At 40.1% G+C, this 21,565-nt stretch overlaps 2 protein-coding genes across 5 annotated transcripts in view; both read left to right on the top strand.

Moving 5' to 3' along the window:
- Positions 1-21,565, top strand: part of LOC146559773 (syntaxin-1A-like) — a 96,108-nt gene that overhangs the window by 57,927 nt on the left and 16,616 nt on the right. For all 3 annotated transcript variants that reach the window (XM_085243510.1, XM_085243508.1, XM_085243509.1), the window contains exons 4-6: positions 12,263-12,337; positions 18,238-18,311; positions 18,855-18,963. In XM_085243510.1, coding sequence (XP_085099636.1) covers positions 12,263-12,337; positions 18,238-18,311; positions 18,855-18,963 — 258 coding nt within the window. The remainder of the gene's footprint in view (positions 1-12,262; positions 12,338-18,237; positions 18,312-18,854; positions 18,964-21,565) is intronic.
- On the top strand, positions 4,394-6,978 carry LOC146559774 (uncharacterized). 2 transcript variants are annotated; one of them, XM_085243503.1, is made up of 5 exons: positions 4,394-4,581; positions 4,916-5,007; positions 5,386-5,580; positions 5,669-5,745; positions 6,002-6,978. In XM_085243503.1, exons 1-5 carry the CDS (start codon positions 4,431-4,433, stop codon positions 6,639-6,641), a joined length of 1,155 nt encoding a protein of 384 aa, XP_085099629.1. In that variant the 5' UTR covers positions 4,394-4,430; the 3' UTR covers positions 6,642-6,978. The 2 variants fall into 2 exon arrangements, with proteins under 2 accessions (XP_085099629.1, XP_085099630.1); XM_085243504.1 differs by lacking the exon at positions 4,916-5,007 and having other exon boundaries at positions 4,406-4,581.

Genomic DNA, 21,565 nt, shown 5'->3' with positions numbered 1-21,565 from the left:
ATCAGCAGATTTTATTACTAGTTCTAAAACTCATAGAACCCAATTAAACAATGAATTTACAATATTATACTTTTTTACATATGAATGATGAAAGTTTTTTTTAAATTAAGCCCTCAAACAGAGACGATTGAAGTAAAAACGATTCTATCACTATCACGCGCTTGAAAAGGTGCGACTTTTGAAGGCAGACATTCTCTGATTTGTTGCTCCCTTTTTCAAACGTGAAAAAAATCCCCTGTGAATAGTTAGCGGGTTTGCAGGCAATTCAGTGTCTTCCATGCAAACTACAAGCGACTGCAGCAATCTGCTAGTGGCCAAAGCAATCGCAGAGAGATTTTAGGCTCAGTGTGCCATGTATCTCCTTGCAAACAGTTTTACCTAGTGACTACCAACAACCTCAACCAACCGCTCACAAACATCACATCACAACCTGTTACTCGGGCCTACAGGTTTATTTCAAGTTGTAATCATTTATGAATGAGCACAATGTTTTTATTTCAAGAACAATCAAAATCCCAACACATTTTAGAAAGTAAGAGTAAGAGGAATTCATGCTAATCAGTCATGTTACAAATCTGTCTCTAAAGACTTTAGATTTCACCCATCCACAGTCAGACAGATTGAAGTTCAAGACTCCAAAATGACGAAAGACCTTCGCACATTGATTAATGTTCATGAGTCAACGATCAAAAGAAACTGGTGTGTATGTGAAGACTGCAAGAAGCTCATCTTGCAGTTTGCTTAAGATCGCAGGAAGAATCCATAAAGTTGTTTGAACAATGTTTTATGAACCGATTAAATTAATATGAAACTTTATGTTTGGAGAAAAGGAACAAAGACCGCACTCTAGCATGAAAACTGCCATTGTCATAGTATTATCATGGTTTGGGTTTATTTTGCCACAACTGTGCAAGAATAGCTGCCCATGATTGATGGAGCAAGACATTTTGAAATATTATAGCTATTCTAAGGATGATGTCTGTGAACTGAATCTTACCAGCAGGCTTTGCAGCAAGACAGTAACCCTCAGCACATCAGTTGTATTACCAAAGAAAAATAACAATGGTGTTTTAGAACAACCAAGTCAAAGTCCTGACCTTAAGCCAGCAGAAATGTTGTTAAATGTCCTGAAGTGAGCAGTTCATGTGTGGAAACCAACCATCTCAAAGATGAATGTGTTCTGATCAAATTTCTGACCATTCTGATCCGAATGGGTTAAAATTCTTCCACATTGATGTGCAGGACTGATAAGCAGCTACTGCGGCACAAGTTGGCTGCACCAGATACTGAAGCAGAGTTTCTCATGCCTTTTCTTCCTCACATATCTGTGAGAATCTATGTAAAGTCTGTTTTGGTTTCATTTGTTATTTTTTTTATTTACACATATATTCACAACATATAGCTGTTGTCAATAGTGAGACTTGCTATATTGACATTTAAAATGAGGGATGACACAGAAGGTTAGCCCGCAGCTGCCTGATGTCATGTATCGGTGATCTGTTCAGTCCTACACAACTGAAACTAATCAGCCTTATGAAGAAGTGTGCACATGTCCACATGCATACATAGCACATACACTGTTATTTTGCCTTGAAGCTCTCAGCCCACCACCTTAGTGTTTGACCCTGACAAACTCAGTATTTGCTGTTGCCACAGGCAGCAAAATTAATTGCAAGCGATATGGGCTTATTCAAACACATACCAAGGATCTAGTTCCCAATTGCTCATTTCCTGAGTGGAGTAGCTATTTCTTGGTACTCTAACTTGTGCTTTCTTTTTCTTTTCTTAAAAACATTGGTAGGTTATTATTTATTGTAGCTGGAGAGTGTTGATATGGTAGACTTACATTAATTCTGTGTTTTTTCCCACCTTTAATTTCTTTTATGAAATAGAGACTTACAAATGTAAATGAAGGGACAGAATACATGATCTCACTTTATATGCATAGTCCTCTTAAAAGAACAATTTTAAACCCCCTTCTTTTCTTCCACATCTACTTTTTGTAAACTCAAGAGAGTGAGTCTTTCCATTATGAGTTTTTTTTGTTTTGTTTTTTTTTATCTGGAAAATGATCCTGTGCTCACGGTTCTATTCCCGAGGTTCTCGTTCTACATCTTTCAGTTGCTATTAATTGGATTTTTGCCCAGTGTTTGTGCATCACATTTCAAAAAGACGCTTGAATATATCCTAAATTTTTTTTGTTTCATTTCGTTTACTGAAACAGGTATTTTCTGGCATTTCTTAAACACAATCTCCTGCAAGGATGTGCGTCTGGATCAGTGATACACATCATGAAAAGGCTTTTCAGGCTTGAGCTTTAAGGAAGTCTTTGGTGATACAATAAATTTATTGTTGGCTTTTCTTTTTTTTTTTTAATTTATTGGTAAAAAAAAAAGAAAGATTCAGATTTATTCTTGATGTGTTTGAAGCTAGACTTTAGGGTGATCAGTGTGTTTGCTGTCCGTGTAATGAAAATGTTCCACTTTGCTGTTTAAAAACAAACAAAACAAAAATGCTGTATGTGAAATGACACCTATCAGCCAGCACTCTGTGTGTCCACAGCTTTGTCTCACTGAGCTGTACGTACCACAGGCTGATATGGAAATGCATCTGTTAAGCAGATTAAAGTCTTGTAGTGCTTTGCTGATCAGTCTATAAATGGTTTACCATCTTTTGCATTATCGCATCAGTGAGGGTTTGTTTGAATGAGCTCCTGATTAGGATTTAGATGAAATGGTATGGTATGAATGGTATTATTCAGTGTCACTAAAATCCAAATATAACATTCTCCTTTCAGAGTTCAGTTTGCCATCCATGTGGGCTTTTCTGACTGTCCGTAATCATTAAAATTATATCCCAGACTGCCATGAGGAGCATTCATATAATATGGATCTGTATTGTAGCTTCAGAGGAAGAGATGATGATGATTTCACATTTCTCAGTTTCTTTCCCATCAGAGATATGTGCAAATATTATATTTCAGTAATTGAACATGTAGCAGTGATTGAAGTATTCCTCGTACTGTGTAATCAAATTATCCACTGAGGCTGTGTCTCTAATTGGGTTCAGATGTTTAGCACGAATTTTAGTTTAGTGGGGCTAAAACTGGCCGTTATTTATCGTTGTGATTTATTCAGCTTTAAAAAGGAGGGAACTACGCAGAAACAAACTCATTAGAAAGAACTACTGCAGGCGGTTTGTTTTGATTGAATAGGTTGACCGGAATAACTTTTTAGAAGAATCTTTTATTCATGCTGGCCTCCTACAGCTTGTTAACATATGGAGATTTGGTTCTTTTATGGCATTAAGATGATAAATGAGTTTCTCACCCCCTTGCAATGTGCTAAAAATGGCAGTTAATGCTCCAGGGTAGTGTGTGTGTGTGTGTGTGATAGAGAGAGGGAATATGTGTGAAAGCTTTTCCATTTTCTCTGACTTTTTTTTTTTCTCCCCTCCGTAGTGAAAATTGAAGCAATGGGTAGCACTTTACTTTAACCCTTAAACAGCATTTTTAAGCTAACACTAATTTGCATTAGGGCAGTTGTAAGAAGATTTAAGTGGAATTTGCAACAGCTCCTGTGGATACCTGTAAGTGGATGCACCTGTGTAAACACAATAAAGCTTGGATGTGTACCAAACTTATGGAAATGGCAGTTTTCATTGTCACATTTCATCCTGCTATACTTCAAAAACTAAGAAATACAAAGAAATACAAAATACCAAGATGCTGTTGACTTGGCCTCCAAACTGTCAAGTTCTCAGACCTATTGAGCGTTTTAGGGAAGGTTAATAGAACAAGTAGCATCAGCAGAGATCCTGCACAACAACTTGCGGGACTCAAATGATTTGTATTTCCAGATGAAACCAGAGGTGTTCTGTCCATGCCCTGATGGGTCAGGTTGTTTTTGGCATCACAGAGGCGGCAATTCAAAAAAAAATCTCCAAAGAACATTGGGCAACAATTCCTACACAGTGATGTGACAAACTCACAATTATCACAGATCTTGATTGGAGTTCTTATCTGGTTTAGGAGGGAAGTGCTTTTTCACACAGGGTCAAGTAAGATCGAAGAGCTTTTTTGTCCTTTAATAAATGAAATAATGCTTTCAAAGCTGCACTTTGTATTTATTCAGGTTATGTTTTCCTAAATTTTAGCATCTGTTTGATGATCTGACACATTTAAGTGTGATAAATATGCATAAAACTAAGAAGCCAGGAAGGAAGCGAATACTTTTTCACAGCACTGTAAATGTTATTATCTCCCTGCTACTTCCTCCACTGCTGTCGTTGTCATAAAGCAAATGATTAACAACGTACTTTCTAATATGAGGCCATGCAATTATTTCACTGTAACAACGAAATGGACTACTTGCACTAACACTTACGCGTTCTATGTAGTCCTGCCCCAGTGCTTCCGGTGCGGTTAAACCATGGCGACGTTCTACACTCGCTGCCTACAAGAGCTCCCAAAATTGAACATCACCGATGTTCATCGGATTTGCAGAGTGACGACTACCCCCGCCAGCAAATTAGATAAAGGATTTAAGTTATATGCTGCATCATATATACACAACTACGAAGGTAAGAAAACGTAAATTAACCGACAAAGAAACGCTAGCTAACGTCAAATGCAAACACTACGTTACTCCGCTATGTCCTTCATTTGATGTCAGTTCTCTACATTACATGTTTTCTTAAACGGTGTTTTATGTCGTCCTAAACTATAGTTGAGGTTTTCTTAACTAATGTCACTTTTGTAGTTAGACACTGTTATAATGGCGTTAGGTAGTTGGCTAACTATGGAGGTAGTTAACTACCTAATGCTACTCTTGCTAAGTGTAAAATATATATGTTTAAGACATGCTGAAATGAGTAATACAGAAATAATGCTAATGGTACTTGTATCTTTATTCAGTGTCCAATAAAGACAGGTTGTCAGGGGAGGTCGGTGTGAGAGCCCTGTGCTACAGGTCAATGAGGAAGAGTGAGGCACCACACAGACTAAGTGTAGGCAGGAAGCTGTGTAAAGTTGTTAATCCCCGTTCAGTGGGGTTCAGTTCATTTAAGCATTAGTTAAGTTCATTCCTAAAGGCCCATCAACTTGAATGTTTTCCTTGTCTCCCTGCTTTATCACTCCTAATTTGACTAGTCAGATAGTTAAATCAACGTGTGTTTGGGTGATCAGAAACATTTGACAACAAGTTAATACTGCAAATATACACAATCTAAGTTATTACAGTTATCAAGCATGGTTAAGTTGTTTTAATAGGGAGAGAAGGAAACACTAAGCATTCAGGAGGGTGCGTAACCATAACACTGAACTATGTTCCTGTTCGGCTCTTCCATGAAGATGTTACATTTTTAATTTTCGTTCTTTCTTCTTAGATTAAGCTTCTGGATTCATCGCCGGTGATACTGACACATAGCCAGTGCTCCTGTGTGGCAGGCGCTGTTATGTGCAATCACACAGTGGCACTGCTCTTCCAAACAGCACACTACTCACAACTCAGAGTGCCGGTTGTCCCCCCTGTGCATAGCTGCACGGAATCTGAACAGCAATGGCACAAGCCATGGACAGTGGTAATTTAAATGAGGTTAAAGTTTTTGAATTAGTCCATGTTTACATATGAACAGCAACACCATCCATAGTAAATGTGTCTTCTGTTAGGGTGTGAAGCCAGGACCCATCAACTCCATGATCTTCACTAAGCCAGTACCAAATAGGATGGCCCAGACTGGAGTACGGTAATTAGATTTGTAAAATTTGGTTTCACGTGTTACAAATGTATGTTGCTATTTTTTTCATACATACATGTGTCAGAATAGGTATTAATTTACATACAACATTACACTTTCTGAAGACGGCTAACTCAGTCATGTACATATACATCCCAGTCTCTAACTTATGCACCACTGTTTTACACCTTTTAGTTTTTAGTTTAGTTGTTGTTCAGTATAACAACCTTCTTCCTTACATTATTGTCATTGATGTTTTCTTTAGGAGTGGCTTCTACAGAGGCATGGTGGGTCCGTTACCAGATCCCTGCTTGTTCAGAATAACGGAGGCATATGCAAAATTTAATATTGAGGACAGGCCACTTGTGACCACAATGAACATGAGACCTGACAAGCCCCTTGTGGAAAGTGCCTTTGGGCTGGTGCAGGAGGGCAGTGTTCTGTCATATCAGCAGCCGGTTTTGACAACCCGGTACATCACACTACACCGCGATGCACCACCAACACCGCACTTGCCTCTGGAGGGGTATGACATCTTGCCATCAGATTGTGTGTTTGTGTGCTCAGAAGAAGAGCTTCTGCATCTGAAAAGCTTGTCTGTAACTCTGGAAATGGCTCACAAAATAGAGGAAGCTACACGTGAGCAAAGCTCTTCGTCTGAGTGGCATCAGCTCCGCAGGCCCAGAGTGACTGCCTCTAGGTTTCGGGAGGTGTGTCACGTCAGAGGCCAGAGCTCGGCCGAGTCACTAGCAGAGCGTATATTGAAGGGAACAAGGCAGACAGCAGACATGAGGAGAGGAACTGAGATGGAGCCTGCAATAGCAGCAGAGTATAGTAGGCTAATGAATGTTAACTACTCACCCTGTGGTCTGGTCATTCACCCCATTGCTTGCTGCATCTCCTGATGGTGTTGTTTTTGACCCCAATGAATACCCCCAGTTTGGCTTCGTCGAATTCAAATGTCCCAATGTACAAAACTTTATTGACTGCAAATATGTGCAGATGGAATGTGGTACCCCTAAACTAAAAAAGAGCCACGCATATTACTGGCAAGTGCAAGGACAACTGCTCATCAGTGGGATGCAGTGGTGTGACTTTGTTGTGTGGGCACAAGAGGACTACCTAGTGCAAAGAATATACATGGATACAGATGTGCACAATGCAATCAGAGAAAAGGCAGACTATTTCTTTTTTTACATATATATGCCAAGATACCTTTGTTTGAAAAAATGAACAGTGAAAACATAGCAAAAAGAAAAACAGATCCTTCAGGCTGGCTGGAACAAAATAACTGATGTTTTATTTTCAATATATTTCATGAATTCTTTTGTTGTTACATGTTACCTTTATGTGACATCAATAAACTGTTATTTAAGCAATGGCATCAATTTAATTTTTAAAAACACACATTAAAACGTTGAATTTGTGCAGAACTTATTTACATGGTAAGTATTTAAAACTCCATGCCTAGCATACTGATATACATTTAGACAATAACACAACTGAACTGTAGAAAATGACAAATGGTATTTTTGATGTTCCAAAAGCTCAATGTCACTTATGATTTTAAAACGATTTAGTGATTTACTTTATAATTTTGATAAACAGTTTTGTTGAATCTGAATAGTAATATAGTAATATAATTAAACAGTATTATTAACATTAAACATTTGCAATGAATTTGAATTATCAATAACTGAAACTCAACTATCAGCACTCAAGTACCAGTTCTGTAATCAAGTATTGTCAGCTGAGAAGGAAGAAATGCAACTGTAGTGGCCTCAGCTGCAGGTCATTTTCCATAAGTTACTGGCACTGGTGTCTTGGGAAAAATCCATCTTGTCTCACTTAACCCATTTTTTAACTAATGCTGTGTTCTGGTAATTTGACAGCATACATGCCACTGCAAACAGTTGGTTGATATTATAAACATGTGACATGGTAATGATGCTATCAAAAAGTTTGTTCTGTTTGATCCTCCTAATGACTCGCTCCACATGTACCCTGAGTCTGGCTATGGCCTGCGTCTCCTTAACCTGGTATGCTGGCATCTGCTTCTGCTTAGATAGAAAAGGTGGGCAGTACACTTTGCATTTACAACAATCAGTGATTAGGAAGCCCTTATCTACCATCACTGCCATGTCTTCAGTCAACTTCTCAGCAATGCCTGATTGTTTGAATAGTTCCTTGTCACTAACCGAACCAGCATACAGATTAGAGATGAAAAGTAAATATCTATTTTGTTTTCATTAAGACTGGAAAAACTTTCGAAATTTAACTGATGGTGACCTTGGTATATTTTAAACAGTTAGCTTGAATAGAACTTAGGTGTACCTGGTATAGAATCGGATGTCAGTGTCGGAGCCAGCAAAACGCTGTAACCCAAATTCTCGCTGGACACGTAACTCCTGTATTTCCTTCCTCAGAGTCTCCACGTCTTTGGACAGGTCTTCTGCAGCTGATGCAGATATGTCCAATGCAGACGGCTCAGGGACTGAGCAGTAGTCATGATCTCTTGTAAGACTTTGCTCTTCTTGATCGTCAGGAGGAACTAGTTCAGGGCGTCGCTCCGTTCTCTCCCAAACACTACGCCGCGGTGGTTCAACTTTATAGCCATTCCACTCAAAAAGTGTTGGTACAGCACCTTTAATAAGCCTCCTTCGACCATCGAGGGTTGTTGGCTCTATGAGTTGATCACTGGCAAAGTGTCTGCAGCAGACCCTGGTGTGAGAGGTGATCGTGAAATGATCCCGGCGTATGTTTACCGGCCATTGTCTTCTCAAGTCGGAATGGGTCGGAAAGGCATGAAAACTTAGTATGCCATTAAATTTGGCTGAAGCTGAACAAAGTGGGACACAGCAATGCTCGGAGTATTTCTTCTCCTGTTTTTGAAAATGTTCTGTTTTAAATACTTTCCTTTTTATACTCATTCTGAAGCGACATTAGCATAGCTACCGATAGATAAGCAAACGTACCGGAAACGCACAAGCGGTACTATTTGGAAACGGAAATACGTCACATGCCCTAGTGCAAGTAGTCTATAGCATGCCCTAAATAAATTGAGGTTAATTGAGGTTGTGTTGGTGATGAATGCACATGGAAAAAATTATGAAAATGCACTTCTGCACATTTATAAGAAAATGTAGATCCATATATGAAAAAAGATGAATTCTCTTCAGTGTAAATGGATGTATTCAGCCTTTAAACAGGCAATGGTTAATGCTTCAGTGGCCCTTTTACATGGAAAAAGCCACAAATTTGACTGCTACAGAAAATAAATGTATTTCCAGTGCCTTTTTCACATTTGTGATAACCTGAACATGGAAAGCACTTGAGTGGGTCCTTCACTGCTGCTGACTTTTGAAGGTTTCACTGAAGAGAAAAACTTCCTTTGTGCTCACAAAATAAAGTGTTAAACATGCCCATGGATGGGCATGTTTAACACTTTATGCTCTCCACTTAGTGCTGACCTTCCCTTTCTGTGAATCCTCATGAGTGCTCTGTTCCAAGACCCTCACTCTCTTCAGCAAATGATGCCATCTTTGGTCCCTCTTGTAAACATTTGAATGTAAAAATGTGTCTGATTATCATACACTTAGGCTACTGTTGCGGGTTCAGAAAATTTAGAGTAGCACAGTAAAGACAGTAGGTTATACCTGTTGCCAAGGCAATCTAATGACTAGCCAGCATTGGGAAGGTGTGACAAGAGAAATTTTACCTTTTTCCCTGTTTCCTGTAACATATTATACTGATTTGACCTGAAACTAGCAAATGTTTCAAGTCTTCATCGTTGATCAAAGCTACACCAGTTGTTCCAGTTCTAGTACCCGCTGTTTTCTCCATTTGAACATTTTCTGCGTATTAAACGATCAGTACAAACTGCCGGCAGAGATTTTAAATGTATTAGTAACTCCATCATCTATATCAAATTTATACAGTATATACTAAAATATACTAAATTCATCTTGTTGTAGGCCAGATTTTTCATCCATCGTGATTTGATTTATTGCTACGATCACATCTTTGTCCTCACCAGGGGTCTGTTACGGCCCTAGCAGGGCCTCTCTCTCTCCTGAGGGTGCCTGTGTGGGCGTGTCCCACTACCTCCTGCCTGAGGTGCCACCTTTCCCTCCTGTACAGCTGACTCCCATCAGCAATTAAGGGTATTTAAGCCCAGAGCAGGGTGAGCTCTGGGCCAGAGTGCCATTTTGTGTGGGTACAGCTAGTGAGCTGTGTAGTGTGTTGTCCAGCTAGTGAGCTGTGTAGTGTGTTGTCCAGCTAGTGAGCTGCGCTTTCCTTTTGACTTTTTGCTTTATTTGACCAACGCCTGAGTTTTGTTTGTGTTTTGTTGGTGTTTTATGGTGATAACGGCTTGTCCGTCTCTTTTAGTTGACTTACTTCAATAAAACTGTTTTATTTAAACTGTTTCGCCTCCTTGACTCCTTTTTCTGACCCGGTCACTTTTGTTACTTCCCCCTCACTGCCTAGACCCCCCCCCCCCCCCCCCAGGGGAACGTAACAAGTGGGGGCTCGTCCGGGATCGTTGAAAAGGGAGTTCTGTGTTGGATTTGGGTTTTTTTTGATTATCTCACTTTGTCACCTTTTTAGAGATTCACAACTTCCCAGTTTAGTTAGGTGAGTGTCCAGCTGAGCTTTGTTTTAAGTTCTTCCTTCGGGCACTCTTTTGTTGTTTTGCCTTTTTTATTTTCGGAGTAATCCTGGGCGGGGATTAGTTCCCTGTTGGGGGTAGGCAATTCAGGGCCTGGTCGCTGAAGTTCTGCCTTTCAAGTTGCCTCGAGCCCAGCACGCTCCAGAAGATAGGTAGGTAAAGTTTGTTGTGCTTAGGAACTGGGTAAGTTGTGTTTGTTTAGTGTATACTGCAAGAGGTAAGTTGGTCAGTTAAAGTAAGTTGTGTAGTTTTCCATTAATCGGTTAATTATTGGGTAGTCTGCGTGAGTTGGCAGACGGGTGTGGCAGTGGTCCTAATTAGGTGGTGTGTTTCTAACCCTTCACCATCCCCAAAATGGTTGACACAGCTGCTAGTGTACAGGTGTCTAGAGGCTCGTTTGTGAGCAATAACATTCACCTGGTTCCAGACTTCTGTGAATCCAGTGTTCACAGCTTTTTCAGTGTGTTCGAACGCCTGGCAACTGCACTGCAGTGGCCTCAAGATGTGTGGGGGGTGATGTTGCTGTGTCGGTTGACAGGTAAGGCTCAAGAAGCGTGTTCTGGTCTGTCTAGGCAGGACGGCCTGGTTTATGGAAAGATCAAAAGTGCCGTCCTTTGTAGGACCAGGTAGGACCAGGTAAGATCATTACTTACTTTGGCACACAAACTAATGCCTTGATTTTTCTTCATGGCAGTGCTCTGTAGGAAGAAGAAAAAAGAAACGGTACCTATTGCAGTTAACATGTGCAAGCCCCTTAGGGTCTCCACCACTATTTGTGTGGCCATTCTTTAGCTTGTAGTGGTCCTGCCACTCTTTGGCTCTGCACCGGCTCCACACTCATTGATCTGTATCTTTGTCTCTATAATATAAATGTGAATATTTAACAGTGTAAACCTGGAAAGAAGACGAAAGACTGCAAGAGAAAAGGGAGGATGTAGTTACTCCCTATAGAAAAGAAGCATTAACCCTCCTGCCATCCTTTAAAAAACTCACACCCATCACCCTAGGGACCATTCTCAGCCACGCCATAAAAAGACCATATATCCATATTTTATTCCACTTTAAATTAGCCAACCTTGTAAAACTACTTCTCCCTGAAATATTCATGTAAAGTTTTAATTATATTTTCGTTGTTTTAACCCTTCAAATCCCAGTGTTATTACATGAGCGCCCTGTGTTATAAGCCCCAAAAACCAAAAAACGAAACTAAATATTTCCACAAAAAACCAGTTGAAGTAATATGTGATTGTCATTATAAGTAGGCCTTTAGATGGACCAAAGATTGGCACCAACATACATTTTGACCTGCCATTATTTTTTTTGCATTTTTTTTGCAATTTAAAAATTAAAACTTCAAGGCCCTGAGTCTTCATTGACATCCAAGAAAAGAAGAAAAAATAAAATCATATGATGATAATTTGGGGTTGAAAAATAGCGTTTATAATGGAAGTCAATGGGCAGAAAATGGTCCCCAGGGTGATGGGTGTGGGGATTTCTGCTGCTCAGCCATTTTAGGCTGATTTAAGGAATTCACACTGGAATATTAACATTGACAGGTAAAAACTATCCTGTGGCAAGTTTGGTTATATTCCACTGAACACAGTGGAAATGGCAGCCATTTAACACATAGCAGTGGCACAAAAAGGTCCCAAGAAGGCAGGAAGGTTAAAGAAGGATGAATTGTGCTGCTGTGGACTGAAAGTGATGAATGTTTGTCTCTGTTGGGAGCGACACTTCCTGTGTGTCAGTATGGAGTCGGTGCCTGTGAAATCGTATTTCCCAGTGGTTTATGTGCTTGGCTGAGTTAGTATGTAATCCACTAACACATCCTCTCCTTTTTGTCTCATCTCCTCTCAGAAACTAAAGCTGAACTTGAGGATCTTATGGCAGACATCAAGAAGTTGGCCAACAAAGTACGCTCCAAGTTAAAGAGTGGGTATACTTTCTTTCTCTTTTCGCCTGCCAGAGCCGCTACTATTATTTTCTATGCTGCTTCAACTTTTTTGCATTTGTTCAATTTATTTAAATGTGCCTTGTTCTGAGAATTAGTGACCAGTTGGTTCCCAAAACTCTGATTGGCATCCAAAAATTATTGCACTTTTGAGTATGACAGTATTTTTATGTAATAAATGCTCAAAATTGTTTTATTGTCTACAAGGATGTGAGGAATTTTCTAATAACTGTGAATGAAACTACCAGGAGTAAAATGTTTAATTTCTATCTCTTTTTTTTAAAGCAAAAAGTCTGAAATATTTTAAGGTTGCAGTTTCTCAGATTTTGCAGCTTTTCCTTGACTTACATCACTGTAAACTGAAAAATGAAGGCTTTGGACTGCCAACATGGGACTAGAGAGATTCTGACAAGCATTTTCAATGTGTTAGCAAACTGAATATCTTAATTTCATACATTAGAGACCAATTAACTGGTTAATGACCATGTAAAATAATTTTCTTGCGCTGTTTATTATATGTGTGCACAGTGGTTTATCTCGTGGTCCTGGTACTTTCTTAGGATCGGCGAGATGGTAACAAGTGAGACATAATGAGACAGTGAACTGTATAGCATTTGGCAGCTGACAGACGACTTGGTTTACACTCATAGATTCAGTAAAGAAACGGTATACTCTGTATTAAAGGAAGATAAATATATACTTCGGTGCACAGAACTAGAAGATGATTGCCTTATCCTTCATCTGGCATGCCTACAGCCTGGAGACACAAAGATAAGCATACATATATGTATCGGGAGGCACACGCTTGACAAAGTGCTGTCAGGCAGACCAGGCCTTGCATCACAGTCCACTGTGTCACTCCAGTTCACGTCATTTGATGCCACAGGATACCTTTGTGTTGCTGCTTTCTGTGTGTTTCACTGAGTGACCTCAGAGTGCACCCTATGATAGATCCTGAAGAGGGAGCAACAGCAGTTACTTTTTATATATAGTAGGAGAAATAATTATTTGAACCCCTTGCTCAGTTTGCTCGCTGGAATTAGCAGTCTCTAATTTTTATGATAGTTTCATTTTATTGGAGAGAGACAGAATATTGACCAAAAACACAGAAAAAACAACACATAAAAGTTAGAAATTGATTTCCATGCTGTTCAGTGAAATAAGTATTTGATCCCCTCCTACCTTGCGAGAACTCAGGCTAGCATAGATGTAGCATACAAATCAGAATCAGTGAATCAACTCATTATGTGCATAAAGCACACCTGTCCTGACCTCTTCACCACCATGGGCAACATCAAATAGCTGTCAAAGGACATCAGGTACAAGATTGTAGACCTGCATAAGGCTGGAATGGGCTAAAATACCATCAGCAAGAAGCTTAGTGAACACTATATACAGTGGGGCAAAAAAGTATTTAGTCAGCCACCGATTGTGCAAGTTCCCCCACCTAAAATGATGACAGAGGTCAGTAATTTGCACCAGAGGTACACTTCAACTGTGAGAGACAGAATGTGAAAAAAAAATCCATGAATTCACATGGTAGGATTTGTAAAGAATTTATTCGTAAATCAGGGTGGAAAATAAGTATTTGGTCAATAACAAAAATACAACTCAATACTTTGTAACATAACCTTTGTTGGCAATAACAGAGGTCAAACGTTTACTATAGGTCTTTACCAGGTTTGCACACACAGTAGCTGGTATTTTGGCCCATTCCTCCATGCAGATCTTCTCGAGAGCAGTGATGTTTTGGGGCTGTCGCCGAGCAACACGGACTTTCAACTCCCGCCACAGATTTTCTATGGGGTTGAGGTCTGGAGACTGGCTAGGCCACTCCAGGACTTTCAAATGCTTCTTACGGAGCCACTCCTTTGTTGCCCGGGCGGTGTGTTTTGGATCATTGTCATGTTGGAAGACCCAGCCTCGTTTCATCTTCAAAGTTCTCACTGATGGAAGGAGGTTTTGGCTCAAAATCTCACGATACATGGCCCCATTCATTCTGTCCTTAACACGGATCAGTCGTCCTGTCCCCTTGGCAGAAAAACAGCCCCATAGCATGATGTTTCCACCCCCATGCTTCACAGTAGGTATGGTGTTCTTGGGATGCAACTCAGTATTCTTCTTCCTCCAAACACGACGAGTTGAGTTTATACCAAAAAGTTCTACTTTGGTTTCATCTGACCACATGACATTCTCCCAATCCTCTGCTGTATCATCCATGTGCTCTCTGGCAAACTTCAGACGGGCCTGGACTTATTTTCCACCCTGATTTACGAATAAATTCTTTACAAATCCTACCATGTGAATTCATGGATTTTTTTTTTCACATTCTGTCTCTCACAGTTGAAGTGTACCTCTGGTGCAAATTACTGACCTCTGTCATCATTTTAGGTGGGGGAACTTGCACAATCGGTGGCTGACTAAATACTTTTTTGCCCCACTGTAAATAAAATTGAATTGACATTGACAGCTGTTGGTGCAATAATTTGGAAATGGAATAAATATAAAATGACCATCAGTTACCCTCATGGGTCATGGGGTCAGGATGATCATGAGAAAAGTGGTGGGTCAGCACAAAACTACACCAGAGGAGTTTATTCATGATCTAAAAGCAGTTGGAACCACAGTCACCCAGAACACCATTGATTACACAGCATGACAAAGACTGAAAACATGTCTTCAAGGCTACAATGGAGTGGCTAAATTAAGAAGCACTTTGAGGTCATGGCGTGAGCTTTCCAGTCTCCAGACCTCAGTCGGTAGAAAATCTGTTTGGGGGGTTGAAACAGCAGAAATCTAAAGGATTTAGAGTTTCTGTAAAGAGGAGTGAATCAAAATCCCTCCTGAAATCTGTGCAAACCTGATGACCAAGAACAATTAAACAGCTTACCGCTGTGTTCAGCAACAAAGTGTTCTCCACCTGTTTTGCTTCAGGATCAAATACTCATTTCAATCAATGACATGCAATTCAATCTATATATTTTATGTAATGTGTTTTTTCTGATATTATGTCTCCCTCCATTAAAATGAAACTACTATAAAAATTTCTTTGTAAGTGAGCAAAACTACAAATTCAGCAGACGACCAAATAATTATTTTCTCCACTGTATTTCATGTGTATTCTTTAACCATTATGAATAATTCAAAATGTCTTTGCAAACAGACAACAGATGGTTCAGAGGTTGATCTTGGTCTTTTTGAATTATGGTCATTTTGGTAAATCAAAATGAACATAAAGTTATTATATTAATCGCTGCTGAAGTTCTGCAGGCAAGCACTTGTGGAAGTCAAGACAACTGGCTCAATGCAGTTTTTTATTTATTTATTTGAAGTAGTTGTTTGAATCTGGCATTTTATCATCAGCATAATCACAACAACATAACAAAATACCGGAATCACCAGGCAACCACTGATTTATTTATTTTTAATTGGTTGTAAGGTGTCTGCAGCTTATTTTTGCTTTAGAGTGACTCGTGAGGTCAATTGTTCACTTAGTTTTAAAGAAAGTTTATTTCAAGAAATACCAAGAATTCAAATAAGTAGGTTTAAGCATCAAAATAGCAAAATTGAAAAATAAGACAATTAAAAAGTGAATTCTTTGTACCTCCTAGAAAACTGGTAAATGTACCAAATGCCTTTTTAAATAGCTTTCCAGTTAAGAATAAAGATGGGAAATTATAGTATTAATGAACATTTTCAATTTCACAATACCAATACTGCATTGAGTACTGCATATACAGTCTGCTTTGGCTGTTGAGGACCTCTTATATTTGTGCTAGTGGTTTATTTTCATGCACCTAAACTATTTATTAAGAAAAAACTTGTATGAGTAGTGAAGCAAAGGATCGTTTTCTGTGCTGTGGACAAGATGTACCTAATTAGCTATATGTGCCTAGAGTTATAAATACTCTTAAATGGTAAATGGCCTGTATTTATATAGCGCTTTACTAGTCCCTAAGGACCCCAAAGCGCTTTACACATCCAGTCACCCACCCATTCACACACCCATTCACACACTGGTGATGGCAAGCTACATTGTAGCCACAGCCACCCTGGGGCGCACTGACAGAGGCGAGGCTGCCGGACACTGGCGCCACCGGGCCCTCTGACCACCACCAGTAGGCAACGGGTGAAGTGTCTTGCCCAAGGACACAACGACCGAGACTGTCCAAGCCGGGGCTCGAACCGGCAACCTTCCGATTACAAGGCGAACTCCCAACTCTTGAGCCACGATCGCCCACTCTTAGGTTGTACTGAGCGCAGCCTGGCACTGTGAAGACACAGACTTAACAAGCTCAAAGAGTGGATTTAATCATGCTCTCAGTGGTTTTGGAAACACATTCAAGGCAAAAATCCAATTTGAAATGATTTCTAAATGATGCACAATACTGATTATGTTAAAGTAAATCAAAAACCCATCGTGGATTTTCCTGGAACAATTAAAATACAATGTCTCCTTTGTGACACAACCAATTATTGTGTTAAATAAATAAAGCAACTCCTCTAGCCTGTCTGGGTTTTCCAAATAATACACAGTTGTAGTTAATTGGCAAAAAGGAAGCATCCCCAGTGGCTGAATCGATCAAGACCGATCGTACACGTTTTTCAGAGATCCTGAAAGCAAGTAATTTATTATGAGTTATCATGTTTTTAACACCCTATGAGCTGTGATAGTTTGTTATACTGAAGCTGTGTGTATAAATAGAAACGAGCACAGACCCTTACAGTAACAAGTCAGGTGTAGCTGCACATCTCACTGTAAGATGTGTCCATGAAGGTGTAGCAGCCTTCATCAGCCATCTAATCCCATCTTAAATGAAAAACTGGATTTAAATGAAAGCTACATCTCTGTATATTTCAGCAACAGTACTTCCCGTGGCCTCTGATGGCCTTTCATTTACGTTATTATGCTCGGCAGCATCTTCCTGATGTGTGACAGCGAAGAAGCAGCCAAGAAAAAGTGACTATTACACACTAACATGTCACTGGAAAACTAGAACGGGAACAGTCACCCCAGTAATTTGTACCTTGATGAATTTCTTAATAGTCACTGCTTCTTCCACATCATCAATTATTCATCTGAGTGACTGATTTGACGTATGATTAGTTAATCTTTGTGTCATGCATGTATGGCAATCTTAGTGCATTACTACATTATTATACGTAGATATAATAACCACCCCCGGGTTATAATTATAGTTTAATACATAGATCATAGATCACATCCTCTTGATTACAGGTGTTGAATTAGAATTTGATTCCCCTATTGACAAAGTGTCCAGCACTTTCACTCCCAGCTTCACAAGCATTGACCGAATGCGGTAAAAAATTCACAGCCTCCAGAGTGTTATTGATTATGATTTGACCTCCTAGCCTTTCCTCTTGTAACAGTTCATCCTTTCCCTTGTCCACCTTGTAACACGGTATCTCAAAAACAAATAGCTGGATTTCTAATAAATTTGGATGTGTATGTTTGTGGTCTCCAGATATTGAATTCTTGTATTTTTAATAACCTCTGGACCGTTCTTCTTGCTCTAGCCTCAGGACAAAATGCCAGATCTGCACACAAAATGAACTGCCGTTCCTCATAATCTATTTAGCAGAGTACCATGAGGATTTGCGAGCACAGTTCTGCTCTCGTGGTTACAGTTCATTTTTGATTTTTATTAACCTCCTCGTCTTTCCTCTGGTATCATCAACGGATTCGTACCCTTATTTTCACTACTACTGAACAGCTAAATCATTGGTATCTTTGTTAATTCATCTAATCTGTACGTTGTGTATGATTTAATTAATCTCTACAGGCAGACAGCATTGGAGGCTTTATTCAAAGAGAGCAGCTGTCTGTTGATCAAATGTGTACTTTTGTGCATTTGCCCAGGTATCCAACAAACCATTGAGCAAGAGGAGGGGCAGAACAGGTCATCGGCCGACCTGAGGATACGTAAAACACAGGTACAGTTCAGGGAAGCAGAAGAATCACAGCTGTGCTCCAGTTGCATCTTACTGCATGACGGTGAGCCATATTTGAGTACTTTAGTTAACACCCTCCCCACTCTGTGAGGACATCGCTGGATTTCTCTCAGACAATCAGCAAAGATGAGACAACTTCACAGATGATGACATCATGGCATTCAAACCCCCAACTCTAACCGTAATCACAAATAAAACTCACATGTGAGAGGTTACCTCCTCCCATTACAATGTGGATTAATGGTGTCTATCAAACAGCACATGAAAATATCAAGTGTTTCTGTTAGTATTCATAGTATAGTATTATACTCACTGCTTTGAGTATACTTGTTGGGCCTATTTGTCCTATTTCCATTCTGAACACGCTACATTTGCATATAATTAGTGTGTAATATGCAGTTGGTACACTGCTACACTCCTGTTCACGTAGCATTGACTTTATTCTTACTTCTCTTATTTACTGTCTGGCGCCAGCATCAGTCGGACTCAGGTGAAGTGGTTTGTTGTTTCTCCTTGTCTCTGCAGCACTCCACACTGTCCCGTAAATTTGTCGAGGTGATGTCAGAATACAACACCACTCAGTCGGACTACAGGGAGCGCTGCAAGGGACGCATTCAGAGACAGCTGGAGATTAGTGAGTAGACCCAGGAGACTAAAGCCACCGCCACCCCTCAAACTGTGACTGTACCTGTGTGAACACTGCACAGATTCAGAACATCTACATCTATTTTCATAGCCCAGATAAAAACATCTTAATTGTTGTTCTAATTTGTATTTTCTATCTGGTTTGTCTGATCCCACCTAGAACACACCCTCTTATCGTACAGTATAACATCTAACTCTTGTGTAGGTGTGCTGTTGCTACACTGTGAACAAAATGGTCAGCTTTAGTCATCTCTGTCATAATCACTTTTCCCACATTTCCTAGCATGTGTTTTATCCTCAGGCCAAGCATCGTCCTCTTCATATCTGTCCTCCCTCTTATTGCTCAGATGTTGAATTCATGTTAATTAGGCTAAAAATGAGATCTGCATCCTTTTTTTCCTGAACTGTTTATCCAGCGTAGGGGAGATGGAGCTTATCCCTGCTGGCACTGGGGCCTAAAGCAACATTCATGCCTACATTCACACCTACATCAATATACAATAACCAATTAACCTAACATGCATTTTTTTGGACTATGGGAAGAAGCCAGAGAAGCCTTGGAGGACCCACACAGGCACAGAGAGGGTCTCAGTTGGCGGTGACGCACTCCTCCTTCTTATTCTTCCTTCAGCTGCTCCCTTTTTGGGGTCACCACAGCAGATAATGTGCCTTAGGCCATGTCCACACTAAAACGTTTTCGTTTGAAAATGCATATTTTTCTCTCCGTTTTGGCCTTCCATCCACACTGAGACGGCGTTTTGGTCAAGGAAAACGGAGCTTTTTGAAAACGTTCTCCAAAGCGGATACATTTGAAAACGCCGCTTTCGCGACGCAGTGTGTACAGCGAACCAGGAGCCTTTTCGAAAACGATGACACATTTTAGTCATGTGATGTAGTCATGTGACCAATTAAACTAAGATAGCGGAGGGCATTGCACATCAGTTGTTATGTTTGCTCTCAATTTTGACAGCCCTATTAAAGACTAATATTAGTTTGTACATGTAGATAGCTTTTCTTCAAATTCTTTAACTCTCACTCGCTTTTCCAACGTTGTACTTTTGTGTTACTCGCAGCAACAACTCCACCTCATTGTTAGTCCATTTAAAAAATTCGCTGCTTTTCCTCAACATCTTGTGCTTCACGCATGCGCAGTACTGGAACGTAAGTGTTTTTGGCCATTGTGGACGCACAACTCTGTGAAAATGAATGAAAACAATAGTGTGGATGCGGAACGTCATTCTATTCCTGGTATCCTTTGCCACACCAACAGTCTGCATGACCTCCTTCACTACATCTGTGAACTTTCTCTGTGGTCATCTTCTTCTCCTCCTGCTTAACAGCTCAGCATCAGTTGCCCCGTGCATCCACCATCTCTTCTCTGACCATGTCCAAACCATCTCAACCTTGTGTCTTTAAATATGTCTCAACAATTGTTAACCTGAGTTATCCCTCTCATGCACTCATTTCTAATTATCTGGCCACTGCCAGTGAAAATCTTAGCATCTTTAGGTCTGTTACCTCCAGCCAGACCTGTGTTTTTATCAGCGCCACCATCTATAAAACATCAATCATAGCAGGTGTCACCATCTTGCACACACTGTTACTGTTGCTGTTATCTTTCTGTCACAAATCACTCCTGACACTCGCCTCCATACACTCCACCCTTCCTCTACCATCCAGCTGTGCTACTGTACCCATTTTCTGCCACTGTGTGCAGACTTGAGGTGTATTCACCATTTTTGAAAGAGCTTTAGTATATCTGCACACTGTTTACCACACACTATGACCCCTCAAACCTCAATTGATTGACTTGATCAAATTCAATCAGAGAAACTTGTGTAGCGAGAAGCGTTGTAATTCTAGGCGCAGGTTCTTTTGACATTTTCTGTTTTCAAGGTTTCTGCTTTTTTAAAAAAAATTCCGGCAGGAGGAAAACTTCATCATCGCAACATCTCGCAGCTGCTCCAACAGCTTCCAGCACATCGTTATTCATAGAACATTCGCTCAGCTGGGCTGACATTCAAATTTAATTTATAAATATATTCAGTTTATTCACTCTCAAAGTCGCATTTGAATGTCTTCAGCTTAAACTTGAACACACACACGCACACATAAAACAATACAAATTGGAGAGTGTGTCCAACCATTATCATCCCACAGAATCATCAGTAACACTTGTGGAGAAAAGACTACAAAATGCAGTCTTTTCTTAATTTTGTTTAGAGAGAAATTTCACTTTCCCACACCCATATTTTATTTTGAATTGTTTTGTGTAGTGTACCAAAACAACCACCCTCACACTGAAACCACTTTCCAAAACACATAGATCACCAACACCCACACCCATATGCATGCACATGCCAGGTTGCTGCAGCTCAGATCTGAGCTCATCTCACTCGTGACACGCTGTATGTGTAATGTGATTTGACAGGTATTAGCTGTAGGCGCTGGGCTCCTGGACCAGGCACCTCGCATGGCCTCTGACACAGCATCCTGGCAGACCGCACTGTGCCAGCTGCCCCTAACAATCATGATAGAGTCACCTTTATAAAAACACACATGCACACGAGCATCCAGAGACAGTGACTCAT

The sequence above is a fragment of the Mchenga conophoros genome, linkage group LG14 (assembly GCF_057382185.1).
Source record: "Mchenga conophoros isolate Kocher_MC1m ecotype Shallow Benthic linkage group LG14, M_conophoros_male_GT1.1, whole genome shotgun sequence".
In the NCBI taxonomy this organism is placed as follows: domain Eukaryota; kingdom Metazoa; phylum Chordata; class Actinopteri; order Cichliformes; family Cichlidae; genus Mchenga; species Mchenga conophoros.
The sequence above is the reverse complement of the archived record's forward strand: the minus strand, read 5'-3'. Positions and strand labels throughout refer to the sequence as shown.